The sequence below is a fragment of the Tripterygium wilfordii genome, chromosome 4, assembly GCF_013401445.1.
Source record: "Tripterygium wilfordii isolate XIE 37 chromosome 4, ASM1340144v1, whole genome shotgun sequence".
Lineage (NCBI taxonomy): Eukaryota > Viridiplantae > Streptophyta > Magnoliopsida > Celastrales > Celastraceae > Tripterygium > Tripterygium wilfordii.
The window spans coordinates 7068771-7085190 of record NC_052235.1 but is presented as its reverse complement, the minus strand read 5'-3'; the positions used below and the strand labels follow the sequence as shown (position 1 = coordinate 7085190).

Sequence of the window (16420 nt, the reverse complement as noted above, 5' to 3'; positions counted from 1 at the left end):
TTCCGATTTCAACCTAGACTAGAAATCATTCAAATGGTGATCAAGCATTTGAAAGCAATAAGCATATCCACAGAAAATCAACAACATAAAAAGAGATTCAAGAACAAGAAACCAATTTCATTTAATCTTCAAAGAAGGGTTCCATTAGGACCCTTAGTTAGAGGATTAGTTCCTCATAACTAAGGAATACAATACAAAATCAGAAATGGCAGTCATTAAATACAAGACTAAAGAGAAAAGAAGGAAAAACCCCTTAACCCCCTTGCGCTTGCAACAACGGCTGCTGTAGAGAGGTCTCCCCAAAATCCTAGGTTTTGCTCCAAAAGTCCCCAAAAACCCTAGAAATCTAAGCTTATATACCCTCATAACCCTTCAGTCGTTCTATCTAATAAGTCTGTGCCGTTTTGAGTGGGACCATTTGGATTTAGAGTGAGATCGTCATTTTGCAAATCTTCAGAATCCTTGCGCGATTCTGGCCGATCGATCGGACAGAGGTCCGACCGATCGGACTTCTCTTCTGTCTGATTTTGCTTTCTTGACGTCCGATCGATCGGACCATCAGGCCGATCGATCGGATTTTCTCTCTGTCTTCACTTCTTGGCTCTTTTCTCTCCAACTTGCTCCTTTTCTTCCATATTCGCCCTTACACCTGAATTACACAATTAAACACTCTTTAGGCATAAATAATCCAAAATAACTCTAAAACAATGCAAGATTTCATGTAAAATGATGCACAATTATATGAATCTAATTGGCATATCAGGTATATATGTAAAATGTGTGTCTGAAAAGAGGCGATGATGTGATTGGTGACCGAGAGAACAGGTCATTTACTGCGGCTCGTCCTCTCTGAGATGAGATGAGATGCATGCGAGACTGTATGGGTCTGGACCATTTTGCAGCCCACTACACCACTATTAAGTAGTCTATTATTTGATGAGGGGTGCAAAAGTCCTCCCAGGTGAAGCAGCAGAATTATGGTACCGACCACCGAGTCGCATATTGCACACACCTTTTCGAGCATTAACCTATTAACCTGTATCTTTCTTTGCCAGAAATCATTATTTCTCTTTGACCATTTGGTCATCCCATGTGGGTGGGTACTGGGTAGAGAGTGAGACCACCAACAACGAAATTGAGGTGGGCCTTTGTTTCTTTTATTTTGCTGACGACATCCTCTGCAAGTTATTCATCCTTTCGTCCTCATTTCTTATATATATATATATATATATAACCATACTTCTTTTGACTCAAACCACGGGTATAGTTTTGAGGGACTAAAAGGTGTATTTATTTGTCCCCTGAATCATCATGCACTAATGGGATGGATGTTTCTTGAAGCCTTGCATTGCTTACACATTCTTGCATTACAACCTGTTTTTATTCCACAATATCTCTTCACCTTTACAAATTACAAGTATTTGGGTTCGAAATGCCAATTCTTTTCATTTTTTTAAATACAAGTAGAATGAGTGATGTCAACTCTTTCCTTTCTTTTTAAAATCAAACAAATGAACACCAGCTGTTTAGATCCCAAGGAATCATATATACATATATATATTATCAAACATATCACATTGAATTAAAAAGAAACTAAAAGTAATATCAACTTTCACTTTCCCACCCAACTTTTGATTGCACAAACCAACCAATATTAAAATATTTACCAAAAACAAAAATATCAATCAATGTCTTTGCCATACTAAAGATTATTTTGAAAATGACACATGCATGTATATGTGCATGCATCATATTCTTTCTTTTTTTGGTAGTGAAAACGAAAAAAAATACTTGTATCTCAATTGTTGAGGTGTATGGATCAAAATTAAAGTGTATGTAATGGGTTCTACATACACTTTAAATGTTGTCCATATAAATTGGGATTATTGGGATCTCAGTTGTTCGGACGTCTAACACCTCTGTAGTGAAAAGGGTAGGTGAATATCAAAAGAGAACTAAAACATTTGATATAATATTATAGTTTTAAATTATTTTTTTCTAATCGTTTTTCCATTTCATAAGAATCCCCCCCTAAATCTTGCTAATTCCAAAATTTGTGGAGTAATATAAATTGATTTCTGTTTCTGCCGTATTACGTGGCATCAACCAATTGGGAAAGAAAAAATCAAACCGCTGAACCCTAACACGTGCATGGACGTGTCATTTTTACGTCAACCAGTTTCACCAAAACCGCCATTTGATTTGCTTGCCCTAAACGTAGTGGACGAAACCTCCACGTGTCGTAATCCTATTCGCCTGTTCTCTCTATAAAGAACCCTTGTTAGTCGTTGCAACCTAACTCCGACTTCAATGCTTTCGTTTGTTTATATAGGATTCTTCTTCGCGTTTCTTTTATGCATGTATAAACGCGCGTGAGGAGGGCTTGCTTGTTGTTGCCGGCGGTCTCTAATTCGCTTGGTGCAGGTCGGGACCTGATTGGCCGATGACCGGTGGCGGTTGTTTCAGTTCAGGCGGATCGTTGTACGAAGTTTTTCATGACATGAGACTGGAATGGCTTGTTGGATCCCGCCTTGCATCAACTGAATCGGAGACCGCGAGCGGTGAATGATACATGGATCTCCGGTGCTTGATTGTTGTTTGTGTATGCAGCATGTTCAGATCTCAGGTTTGAGATTTCCGATTTTATGATGATTTAGAGTTGTCTCTCTAGTTTTGGTAGATTTGGAGAATGTGTGAGCTTCTATGGGAAGAATCAGATTTAATCTAATCTAAATAGGAAAATGATGAATCTTCTTGTTTTGTCTGTTTAAATTCAGTCAAATGTTACTTATGGAGATGAGATAGATAGTAATCAAATCAGATTTATTCTAAGAAATTTTGAGCTATTTATTTTTAGATTTGTTTATTTTCTTGATTGTACAGATTAGGGTCCTATCTCGATGAGAGTCTGGCTTTAAAAAGAAGAAACATTGATTAGCTATGCGTCATGTTTCATAATTTTTATCAACTTTATAAGGGGATTGTTATTGTTTTTTTTCTGTTCCAGCTACTTTCATTGCTCATTTTGAACATATCATAATTTTTGCTTGGGATTCCAGAACAAATATTGAAAAAAGATAAGTCTTTTGACATTGTTCAATTACTTTGGGAAACTTTTAAGATTTTTTTAAAAAATGCTATTGATTGAGATGACAAGTTTTCTTAAGATACAATGCTGTTTTAGCAGTTTTTGTCTCTTTTTCCCAAGTTGCTTTTACTACATTGAACCATGCACTGTCAATGATGATGTTTGCAATTCCAAGTTGGTTTATTTCATTTCAGCATCGATGTATGGTACTAATATTAACATTGAGGGTAAATAAATTAATATTTGATTCACTTAATTAGGTAGATAAACCAGCGAATGGTTGATTTTCCAACACATATCTTTATAGGTAATTAGAATCCTGATTTGTCGGTATATGCATAGTAGATTGACCTAGAAGCTGGTGATTCGATGTCCGCCTATGTTTAGTGGTAGCTGAGAAGATACTATGACTCTGATTATAATCAATGTGCATATCTAGTTTATTATGATTGGGTTTTGGTTCCTTACATTTTTTAAGCAATTACATTTTTGAGTGCACATCGATTCTGATACTCTGGTTTCTCTTATGCACATTTTTTTTTCCTCTTATGCTATCCCTGCTTCTGGTTATGTTTGTGTTTGCACCATTTGTTGTTGCTATGCATTCTTTCCTTTCCGATCTCCACTTCTCCTTGGATCCTTGAGGCTTCTAGTTATTTATTCTATATTTCCAGGAGTAACAATAACATAATGGGTTAACTTTAATGTTGAGGAGCTCGACTTGTTCAAGTGGTCAAACTCCTCACTAGCCCAGCCCAAACTACCCTGACTTAGGGCCGAGGTTCTTTCAGTTCTCCTTTTCTTCTTGGATCCTTATTTGTCTTTAGGTATTTCTTCTATATTTGTAGGAGTAACAAGAACGTAGGAGTAAACTTAATGTTGAGGAGCTCGACTCTCGTTCAAGTGGTCAAGCTCCTCAGCAGCCCAGCCAAAGTATCCTGACTTAGGGATGAGGTTCAGATCCTCTTTCTCGTTTAATGGAGGGGAAAAAAATCGTTAACATAGATGTCCTAGCAGAGAGATGCTCCTATTAAGCACAGATGACAGTTCTTACTCAAAATTCTTCTAGGGAATAAATGATGATGTGTGATAGGAAAAGCTTTTTTTTTCAAAGAAAGTTACTAAATGCAAGAACAATAAAAAGTGGAGTATAATCACTTTGGCATGATTAAGGAAAAACTGTTGGAGAACATTTGGCAGTCATCGATTTGAGGTCTGCTGTCTTGCTTTGAGGATTCGGTAAGTGCTCCTTTCCTTCTCCATGTTAATGTCTATGGCATATTGACTTTGTGGACCAATTTAAGAATATTGAACTTTCCTAATATAAACATTCATAAAAGTAATGGAATCTAAATGGATTCCACAGTGAAAGCCATGACTAAGCTAAGCTGCACTAATTTACAGAGGGTACTAATCTTTATTTTCTTTCATAAGCCAAGTGAAAACGGGGTGCATAGGATAAGATTACGTGCCTTCCATGTTTTGACGGACCAATATTTCCTTAATGGCCTGCTTCTTTCTCAGTTATTTTGATGTATTGCTTTAAAGTCGCTGAACTTATGTCGAGACCAAGTTGATGGGTTATCATGGAAGAGGTGATGAAGCTGTATAGCATCTGGGCATTCTAACTTTGTGGAGGAGGTGTCACGGAGATGTTGAGGCCAGGTAAATCTTGTAAATGGAGCTGTATTTTGATTTTGAATTCAGAAGCTGTCATGAGTTGACTGATTATCCTTGGCCCTTGGATTTTGTATTTCTGCAGGCGTTTGTTTTTGTAATTGATGTAATGCTCGTTAGAGTTGAAGAGCAGTACATTTGCTTCATATGAGATATGACGCTCTCATGTACTCCTTAATGTCAGATTAAAATTTAAATTGATGCTTCTGTATGTCTTGTATGCAAAAGTATTCAAGTTGCCACCAGAACTTCCAGCTGTGAAAAAAAAAAGATTTTTTGCATGGACTGTGACAGTCAACACCGAAGTTCTCTCCAATGGCTAATGCGCTCTTGCTTCATGTCCTAATCCTGTCAGTGGGGGCGGCTCCTCTTTTTTAAAAGATTCTAAAGCCACAGTCCTTTTGTTTGGAAAGAATATTTAGTGTGCAATGACTTCTAGTCGTCTTTTTTTTTAAAAAAAAATAATTCCCAATCATGTCACTAGCTAAAGGGGGATGCCAATTTTGAGGGAAGTGGTCCAAATGCTTGTGCAACGTGCACTCTGCAGGGTTCTTTGCTCAAATTGTCATAACCTTTTTCCTCCCTTTTTCTTTTGGTTTAAGCTTTTAAACATTCCCTTTACGGTTCAAATTGTCAAACATGGTTTCTTTTTTAGTATTGTGATGTCTTTCTGTAAGCGTGGTTGGTCTGTTCTATCAACATATTCCGAATTGGTGGCTACTTTGTATGTAGTGATGTTGAATTTACAATGCCACGAACTGATATTCTGTTGGGGGGGTATTGTTTGACTTAAATTAACATGCGTTGTTCAGAGATGCTGTTTTGGTTATTAATTAGCATCTATAGAAGCGGGTGGGGGTAGGAACAGTGAGGGTGAAGATGGGATTTTGGTGCCAATAAGGTTGCCTTTGCTAACCATGGAGACAAATAACATATAATGAAGCCTCGTATTGTCATCGAGCTCTCGTGCTGTTTGTGGACTTTCAAGGCCTGGGCTTTTTGTAGAAGAATTCACTACTGGGCTACCCACTGGAGGTAGTGAAGGAGAGTAGCTGTGAAATGGAGTTGCGGGGGCGGCCCATGTAAACAACTGTGGGAATTGCTTTAGGGTTGGGTTTCAGGAAAGCCCATTTATGGAGGCCCAACCTGCTAAATGGTTTCCCTTTCATCCTGCACCACAGTCTGCACTCTTGCAGGCACCATTTAGTTGACCACCAAAAAGTCGACAATTACTGCGATAGCATAGCACGTACAGTCACACAAACATATATCCGCTCCTAAGAGCATGTCCAATGGTTTCAAGTGTCCAAAAGTGAACTTTATGGAAAATTTAGAGTGCTAGAGTTCTATAATGGATGAAAATGAACACTTGAAAACACACTTTCTTGATAATGACACTTGTTTTATAGGTTGTTGTGGAAAATGACACTTGAAATATGAAGTATGGATATAGTTGATGAATAGTGAAGAGAGATGATGAAAAGGAAGAGAGAGGTGATGAAAATGAAGATAGAGGTGATGAAAAGTAAGAGAGAGATCATAGAAAGAAAGAAAGATAAAATAGATAAATGAGTTTGAAGTGTTGGAAAGTATGAAGTGTTGATGAATAAAGTATATTGTGGGACCCAATCACCCAATTAAATTATGCCATCCAGGATAGAAGAGAAGAGAGAGAATGGTTTTGAAGTACTTGATATTTATTTTAGCATTGGAGATGGTCTAACCTTACACAGGAGTATCCAAAGGATGCATGACGCAATGATATGATATTTGGTATGTATGGGGACAAGAGAGAGAGAGAAACCTCGGCGCCTCTTTTGAACCCGATGTTTAGAGCCAAATCCCCCTCCCCTGGCCCTTAAATTACTCAGGGAAAAAAAAGAAAACCAAAAAATTACTACTTCCTATTTATTTAGTATTTTGCATATACTCTTGTGCAATGGTTGTCCTATGGCTGCACTAACGAGCTAGCGATCCCAGACAATAGAATAATAGAGCCTGCAATGAAAGTTTCATTACCAATTTCTTTGAGTTTTTTTTTTTTACTTTCCCTAAATTATGGAGGCAATAGCTCTCCATGTTTGCTGAGTGTGGTTTCTATGTCATCAACTTATGGGGAGAACTCTATTTAATTTTCTTTTACAAAAAAAAAAAAAAAAAAAAAAAACATTATGGGAGGACTGTCAAACGTTAAATTCCCTAAGCGACCTTTTCGGTGACATGACGTATCCCTTTTGCCTTAAACAAAGGAGCCATGTTATATTATATTATATGATTTCCAAATTTTTAACAGTCAAGACCAACCAAATCGTACAAAATTTAATACACAATTCAATACTCATGGATGCAAAACCTAAATATATATCAATTGTGTCTGTTGGTTTTCTTCTTTACCTTTTAGATTTGGTTTGTTTCTTTTTCTTTTCCTTATTTTCTTTTATAACAAGTAGAAGTATTTTATTCTTTTTAATTTTTTTAGGGTTTTAATAGTACATGCTTAGAGTTGAGTAGTAAGATTAGAAGGACTAAAAAAAGGTGAAACTCCTTCAAATGAGGTGACTACAAAAGTATTTACCAGACGTGGGAGTTGAAATTAAAACCACTCTGGTCTCGATTTTGGCAAGACTTAAAGTATGATTTTAAATCAATGGCAGGCTAAAATCCAGTAATGGTTTGATTACAATTTTTAAAAACTTGACACTATTCGGCGCGGCCGGTGGGGGTGGGGTGGCTTCCCTAACGAGGGAAACTACATCTGTTGGGAGCCCACCACTTGGCTTCAGTACTAGGTACTTGGAAGTAGGTCCCAGTTTTGGCCTTTTGGGTCCTACTGGTGTTTGCATCCAAAGAAAGAGGAGCCTCCCAACTGCCCCTCCTCGTCTCAATAAATAAACACACACCACACGCCAATATCTCCAGCATTTGCAGAATCATATCTATCAGCCAATCTCCTCCAAGTTTCCTTCAAACTTGGTGCAAAGGTCTGTTTCTGTTTCTACCATCTTTTTCATGCCTCCATTTTTCTTTTAGGAATTTGTACTGTTCTTAAATTCATCCAAAGTTACCCCATTATCCCCAGTTTCATTATCGCATTTGTGTTGCATTTGCTTTTTCGATCCAGAGGCAGCACTCGTTGATTATAACTTTCTATCTGGGTTTTCAGATTTCCAAGTGTTTTAAGTTTTCTTGGGATGTTTTGCTGTGTTTTACCATAGCTGGTGAAAGCGTTTAATAATCTGACTGAGCCTCAAAATTGCCCTTTTGTTTTCTCAGAACTTTTTGACTGCGAATACAAAAGGCTCACACTATCATCATCACTCTATTTGTCTTAAAGTTTTGGTCTTTATCTGTAAAGATCACATTTAATTTTCAAGTAATTGCTCACTACGTTCTTTGTTTAATTTTTTTTATCTTTAAAGGCCCAAAATATATAATGAAACTTACACAATTATAGTAAAATAAGTAGATTACCCTGTTAAAGAATCATTTATATGCAGGAGGTGACTCTGTGTATCGATGCTTTGACTCTAGCTAATGCCCACGTTAACTTTTCTTGGAATACCAATAATATTTCTATCACTTATTTCTAGCTAAAACATTCTGTTTTTACTTTTGCAATTATTACATTTCTTTACCAAAAATGAAGTTTTTAAGTTCAAAGCATTCCTTGCTACTTACTACTCACAGGTACGCATCTTTAACGATTTTTACTGCCTTTTGGGTTGTCTGCTGGATCATCTTTATTGTTGTAAAAAAGTGTTTCATTTTTTCTTCTTTAGAGTCCAGCCACAAAAAACAAGTTTGGTTCTTTTTCTATCGGAGAAAGACTGAAAGGAAAACAGCTCAAAGGGATGATGATGATGAGAAGAAGACTCGCTTGTTGCACCAGGGACAGAGGATGCAGCTTTGACTGGGATGAACAAGAGAGTAAGGAAACATCTCTACTACTTTTAATTATGACCAAATTTTCCTCTTTTTTTCCATGTTGTTTGCTGTACAACACCTACCACATGAATTTACAATAAGAAAATGATACATCTTGTCACTTGACATTGTGACTCAGACCAGATCTATAAAAGAACATGGTTCACATTTTGTTAAATAAGTTAGTTAGCAAATTTAAGTTGATTTAGTCTATTAGATTTGCAATCCATTCTTTGGCCTTTTCTTCTCTTTAGAGTGCTTTGGTATTGACTTAATTGTTACGTAAGATGAAGAGCCAGGGTCTGATGTGAAGAGATAAGAAAGGCTCAATGTCATGCACACACAATGGCTGCGTCGTGGGAGACCCCACAGTCGGTAAGGGCAGCCATTGTCATGCACCAATGGTGCCTGTATTTAATTATGATCACCATGACATATATGGTGCCTTTAAGAGCATGGATGTTCTTGTCCATTGGATTTAGAAGACCCACCATACTTTTTGTATTCGACCATTATTATTTCAGTTACCATACTTATGCATATACTTATACATATACTTCCTTCACCAGTTTGTATTAAATTAAACAGCATTAAAAGAAGTTAATTGGTGCTTTAGTTTTTGAATTTCATTGAGATGAATGATAACTCCCAATGCCTAAATTAAACTTCCTGAGATATTTATCACCTCTTGATTGAAAAAGGTTTCAAACTCTTTCTGATTAGTAAAATTAGTTGGGAAGATAGCACGTCATAAAGAATCAGAGATTTGAAGTATGTATGTAGGTGTACAAGGCTGAAGAGAATACTAGTCATGGTATATTCCAAATGGGACCCAGCTAGAGGCTCATTGTATCTGAAAATGTGCAAGCCACATGGGCATATGAGTCTTTTTAAACTATTTGTAGAGATGTCAAAATTGGTGGGCCAATCTAGGTTTTAGTGTGGAAAGTAAAATATAGATGTCAGAGATAAATGTGATAGACACAACCACAGTTTATATGGGTTATAGAGAAATACCACAAAAATTGCACGTTTCTTGCCACTTGGTTGTAGTACTGCTTTATTTATATCAAACTAAATGAGACAATGAAGCACATGAAGCATATGGGTGGGCACACTAATGATTTTTGTCAGGATGACTTTTTTAGTCTACATCTTTGGATCTGCTTTCTCTACATGATTCCCTTATATGGGCCCTTTGTTTCTGGTTTTTTTTTTTCCTCTAAATAATTTTTTGGGGATGCCTATTTTGATTTTGATTTTGAAGTTTCTGTGAAATTTCCTTTCATGCTGTGGTCCATTCTTTAACCACTAAGAAGCTACTGTTTTCAGTTTTTGGCTCTATTTTGAGTAATTCTTGAGAAACTGAGATGCTTTTCCTGTTGTGTGTATGCCAAAAATGTCACAATTATTTTAGTGTCTTGCTAACTCGTCAATAAAGGTAAATTTCTCATGTGGGTATCGACTCTCTTAGTCTTTTTTACTTCATTATTCACTAAATCTGGATTTGCGCCAACTAAAAAAATGGTGGTTGATGAATAAACCGATATGCGTAACCTTTTGATTTGAATCTATCTGAAGTTGTTGAATAATTTATCACCATAATCAACTGATTTTTGATCCACCGAAAATGGAAATGAGGAGTTTGAAGAGTTTACAAGTAGCATGTGCTTTAATTACACCTGACTTTTATACAATATGGAAAAATTTGACAGATGACTTCTATCTCTGCATGTGTAAACCACAAGAGTAAGCAGTAGATAATGAGATGGCAAAATGAAAGGCTGAAAATAGACCTTTATGTTCCCAAATCCATTGTACTTTTGCTGTACAATTCTGATATTATGGAAGAGTCTGATCAATGGGTCGTACTCTTAACTATTAGTGAGAGCTTCATGCAGATCTTTGATGGCTTGTTCTGGCCATATTTATCTATCCCAATTTTCTTACTGTTTTGATACTTTGTTAATCAAATAATACCTTGTACACAAATCTAACTGGGCGCCGCCTGACTTATGATTTGGGTTGGTTTATTTTACTTTTATCTTTTGGGATAAATGATGGACAATACATGCATCTGGTTTTGTATATTGCTGCATGATTTGTAACAGAATCGTAAACCCATAGTTCGTATATATATATATGCATATGGAGTGGGATGATAGTATAACTTCACTTCCAGGTCTTGTTTTGTGTACTCCCTGTTGAACTTGTCGAATCTCTGTAGGCTTTTTGTGCTTGGATTAAACAAACATCATTAGTGTTTCTCCTTTGATCTATGCTTATCTATAAGTCATGATTGAATGCTTCAGGGATAACGACCTATAACGGCCTTGAGAGCTGCATTCTTAGCAACCAATCTTATGAGAATGAAAGTGGAACAAGCAGAGGACAAGGGTTTGCAAGTGATTCTCTGGACGAAGACTACTCAAGTTCTTCTTCTAGTAAAGATGCTTTTGGGTCATTTTCTTCTAAATGGTTGACAATGAAGAGGGATGACCAGGGTTTGGATGAATGGGATGTATCAGAGAGCCCCCAACATTTTTATGTTAAAGAGAAACCCGCTCGCGCCATTCAATTTTCAGATGCTGAGACAATGAAAGAAAATTTTGCCAAGCTTTTACTTGGTGAAGATATAACCGGGGGAAGTAAGGGTCTCTCCACTGCATTAGCATTGTCCAATGCCATAACAAATCTTGCAGGTATTGATAGTTTCTGCTTTGAAATTTCTGACTTTCTGCTCTTTCGATATCATTGTCCAGTGCATTAACGCTTGGCGAATTGATTTGCAGCTTCGGTTTTTGGTGAGTTGTGGAAACTAGAGCCTTTGTCTCAAGAAATGAAGAAGAAATGGAAAAGGGAAATGGACTGGTTGCTCTCTCCTACAAACCATATGATTGAGTTGGTTCCTGCTAAGCAAAATGGTGCTAATGGCCGGATCTTGGAGGTACTTCCTCATTATTTGTTATTCAGATTTCAGAACATTAAAATTGCACTCTACATTTCTTGACATTTGAATTTGATTACTTTTGGAGCAGATAATGACACCAAAAGCTCGTGCAGACGTCCAAATGAATCTTCCAGCACTGAAAAAATTGGACTCCATGCTTATTGTAGGTCATCTTTTCACTCCTTACTACTCTCAGAAAACCATTTTTTCTCCCTCAATTTATTGCCAACATAACTGAGAATCCTAATTTTAACAGGAAACACTGGATAAAATGGTGAATACTGAGTTCTGGTACACAGAACTAGGCAGCAGGAACAAGAGTAGAGGGCAGAGTAAGAGGTGGTGGCTTCCGATGCCACAGGTACCGACAACTGGGCTCTCAGACTATGAAAGAACAAAATTGCTCTCCCAGAGTAAAGTGGTTCATCAAATATTCAAGGCTGCTAAAGCCATTAACGAAAATGTTCTTCTTGAGATGCCTGTCCCAGCAATTATCAGAGATGCACTTCCGAAGGTATGCACTAATACTATTCCCATGATCAGCTCACCTCTACAAACCTTTTATGAGATGGGTTTCTACACACATACAAATTCAATCTGTGCATCCTTAATTCACATGTTCAAAGTCATGAAAGCTCCCGACTTTTAGTTCAGAATTCAGATTAAGCGCATATATTTCTGCTTAACCTGTATTTGATTGAATTTGGCAAGTTTTACGCCGGAAAATACTCTTCTAGTTATTTGAATTAAGAAGTAGCAGACAACGATAGTTTCAGGCAATCCTGAAGTTGGATCCTAGCTGATAAGGAGTCTGCATAAGATTACTCTTTAGCTTAAGTTGTAGCCTTCCAAGGCAGGGTTGAATGTTTCAGAAACACCAAGTTAATCTAAAATATGAATTTGGATTTAAGGATTTGATTTCAAACTGACCATCTCTTACTTTGTTGTACATACAATCATACATACAGTCAGGAAAGGCAAGTTTGGATGAGAAACTGTACAAGGCCCTGACAGAACAACCATTCTCAGCTGAGAAGATGCATCGTTATCTCAATTTCGCATCTGAAAACCGTGCCCTTGAAGCCATCAACAGGTTGGAAGCTGCTGTACTTACATGGAGGGAGAGGATTACAGAACAAGTTAATGGTAAATCCCCAGTTCGAACATCGTGGTCGTTTGTTAAGGATCCAATGTCGGATCATGATAAGATGCAATTACTATTGGACCGATCAGAAGCTCTTCTGCAACAGCTAAAGGCAAGATATCCAAACCATCCACAAACATTCCTGAATGCTACCAAAGTCCAATATGGAAAGGTTAGTTTGAAATAAAAATTCCCATATTGCTTACACAATCCATAGCCTTGGCATTCATCATCTTCTACTAATGCTATCCATAGAATTTGTATGTGGAATAATTTGGATTGTTTATTTTCTGGTCTGAAGGATGTAGGGCATGCAATACTTGAAGCTTATTCCCGGGTTCTGGGGAACTTGGCTTTCGGCATACTTTCGAGGATCAAAGATATCGCGCAAGAAGATGCTCTAAGCAATCCCACTTCACCAGCAGCAACATGTTGCTTTAATGGAGCAATAGGAAATATGGTTAGTTCCCATATCCGGCACTCACTCATCAATCAGATGAACCAGGTGGCCGACGGAAAATATGTAAGGCAAAGTGATTCTGATGAAAACAGTAACTTAGATTCGGAATTCTCGCACACACCAGCTAGTGCAAGGTCAGTGACTTCAACACCGAGTGGAAGGCGGGTATGGTGCATTGGTAAAGAAGCTTGTAATTCACCTTAATATAGAACAGGTGGTTCCTGCTAGATTTTGTCTAAGTCATACAATCATTTGCTTATATATATATATATAAGAGATGAAGGAAGTTGACTGCATCTCTTATTATGAATTAGAATCACAAAGAGAAGCCAAAACCCAAAAGCATATGAGACAGCAACAAATCCTCAGAAGACTAAATTCAAAAAAAAGAAGAAAAAGAAAAGAGCAGAACCTGATCAAAAGAAAGACAAGAAAGAAAGAAAGAAAGGAGGGAGGGATGATTCATATTTGATAGTTCATTTGGCCTTGGAACTGCAGCGGGAGCGTATATAGGTACCATTCGAAGGATGAAAACGGAGATTGCAATTCAAATGACACCAAAACCTAACAGACCCAAGAACCCCCACTCTCCATTGAGCCCTTGCACTCCCTCTCAGCTCGAACGTCACTCGGTCTTCCTTCAGTGAAATGCTCGCATACTCCATCTGTTCAGGATCCAGAGGTATTGGCAGAGACGTCGCAACGTAAGGGAGATCAATGGAGCTGTTCTTCCTCACATCAAACGCTTCAGCAGCCAGCCTCGCTATGTCAATCCCATCAAAAACCAGAGTGAAACCCACGTCTGAAAACGTCGCGTGAGCTTTCCGGTTATCGTTCTCTGCTCTAATAACAACCGTTACTTGTGTTTCAAGCAAACCGGCATAGTCAAACTGGAATGCATTCAGATGACCATCAGTGACGCTTATGTATGGTATTCTCGGGTGAACTACCAGGTACCCTATGAAGACTGCAATGCCCACGATAATCACTGCCACCGCGAGGATTGCACAGATCACCGCTGCACACCAGATCAAAAAGTGGGTAGGCCGTTGACGATGCGATATCAGCTTCTTTGGCATTGGGAGAGACTGCTGGTGATTGGCACCCACCGGAGATCAGCAACATTAATTCCTTTTTTCCTTTGGATTTCTGGGTTGTCTGCAATTTTTATGCGGTGGAGTTGGAGTCAAGAGAGGTTAAGTATCTTCTTTTCCTAGCTCCAAAGCATGTGTCTTGTGTCTATATAAGACTATACGTATATGCCTAACCCTATTAAGGAATCCCAGCCCACTTTATTTTTATCTCTTACCATGAAAATATACCAAACTTGCATTGCTGAATACCCAAAAGCCAGCAGAAAAACAGGGGTTGGCCTTTTCCTGTTTAGTGATCATGGGAGAACTTAGTAGTAAACTTTTTATTTAAAGAAACATCAAGCCTTAAACATCAATACTGGAGACAAAAACTTCAGAAAAACCTGGACAATCTTGAAACTTCGACTAGTTTTCTCAGTACTCTACCCACAAACTTCAGAAAAACCTGGACACTTCAAACTATAGAAGCCGGGAAGTCTAGTCCAATCGCCATTTCTCCTTTACAAATTCATCAAACAACCAATATTACACCATTGAAAGATGACAAACCAGTAAACCAATAACTGTACTTATTTGTCATCAAAAACAGTACTGCACAATAACTAGAAGACTAAATCTCGTTCTGTTGCTGATCTCAAGGTACAACTAATAACAATAAGAGAAAATTCAAAAGCTACTTAGCAGATGCTCTGTATAACTTCTTGCAGCATACAGAGGGAAGCTGAAGACAAACTATATAATCAGACTCAATCCACTGCATCTCAGCAGTGAGCAGAGTGCCTGATAATGATGAAAACACCAGGCACCACCAACATATTTCTCCTCCACCTTTCTGTACACACCAAGTTGCTTTACACAAAACCTCTAAAATCACAGAACCATAAGTGGTCCACTAGAACAGACTAACCTTGTGATGCACCAAGTCTTTTCTTATGATCACCAAGTGCTACACCATTCCGTAAGAATTCCATCCCTTAGCTTCTCCAAAAAATACAGTATACCAACATGTGAAGTAAAATAAAAAAAACTGTTAACAAAAAAGCAGTGAAGTCAAAGACACGCAAACCATCATCACCAATCCCCATTGAGAGGCAATACTGTCTCATCCAAGACCCCTACTCAAACAAAAGTAATTGGATCCCCCAGTCATTATCATATTAAACGAGCCTGGAGACAATCCAAAAAAAAAACAAGGGGTACAAACCACTTAATTGCAAACACCTCCATATCCAAGCTAGTGTTTTGAACCAACTCACTCTTCTGAATTCAGCCAAAGACAGGACAAAACATTGAAACATAGAACTATAGAAGGTACCTCAAGAATCCCAATCAAGTAGCATTGCTATCACAAAATATGATTCTATCAATTGAAAACATTAATCTGAAATCCCATATAATCAACCCCACCAGTAGCCACTCTCAACTCCAAAAAAAAAACAAAAGAATCTCAAATACAAGGAGTTGGCATAAGAATAGCAGGGGAAACAATTGCACCAAACAACTGAACTGATCCAGACCTAACTAAAATAATTCTCTGTATAACTGATATTCACATTATCATCAACAAATCTTCCAAGAGTCTATAATATATAATACCTAGCACACAATTGGAATAAACATACAGCAAAAAATTACTCCAATATTTGCATATGACCAAAAAGAAACACTTTAAACTAAATATAACTTGAACAGGCACCATACCAAGATGACTTCATTCAGAATCTTCAACAAAAACTTATGCAGTGTACTCAACAAAACTATTTCCAAAATCAAGCGCAGCACTTTATTCAACACTTCTAGGAGAAACCCATAAAGCATGGACTGAGAATATTTTCAAATCAACAATGCAAATAGATTTCTAAAGCAGTTTCACGATATCAGTCAGCTTGACACCACCATCAAACAAGTTCTCCAAAAAAGTATAATAGAACTATCTGGGACCCATTGCTCAATCGTTATTTATCTTTTTCAGCTCTTAAAATTGCTCATAGTTATTATGCAATAAACCTGGCTTATTTGATAGCCACATAGACCCCAAAACTTTCCAGTCACTTTGTTGTAAGAGCATGTTGTTCCCTGAAGC

The 16420-nt window shown here is 37.5% G+C and overlaps 1 protein-coding gene across 1 annotated transcript; it reads left to right on the top strand.

Moving 5' to 3' along the window:
• The first annotated feature begins 7606 nt into the window (after positions 1-7606).
• On the top strand, positions 7607-13689 carry LOC119997051 (rop guanine nucleotide exchange factor 14-like). The gene is made up of 8 exons (XM_038843822.1): positions 7607-7746; positions 8545-8692; positions 11002-11391; positions 11482-11636; positions 11728-11802; positions 11896-12153; positions 12608-12955; positions 13085-13689. The coding sequence occupies exons 2-8, from the start codon at positions 8617-8619 to the stop codon at positions 13445-13447; spliced, it is 1665 nt and encodes a 554-aa protein (XP_038699750.1). The 5' UTR covers positions 7607-7746; positions 8545-8616; the 3' UTR covers positions 13448-13689.
• Positions 13690-16420: the final 2731 nt, after the last annotated feature.

Bases quoted from the DNA above. Each gene is read 5' to 3' on its own strand.
- LOC119997051 (XM_038843822.1), top strand. From the start codon at position 8,617: ATGATGATGATGAGAAGAAGACTCGCTTGTTGCACCAGGGACAGAGGA. The intron at 11,637-11,727 runs GTACTTCCTCAT...CTTTTGGAGCAG, and splicing joins CTAATGGCCGGATCTTGGAG to ATAATGACACCAAAAGCTCG. The intron at 11,803-11,895 runs GTAGGTCATCTT...TAATTTTAACAG, and splicing joins AATTGGACTCCATGCTTATT to GAAACACTGGATAAAATGGT.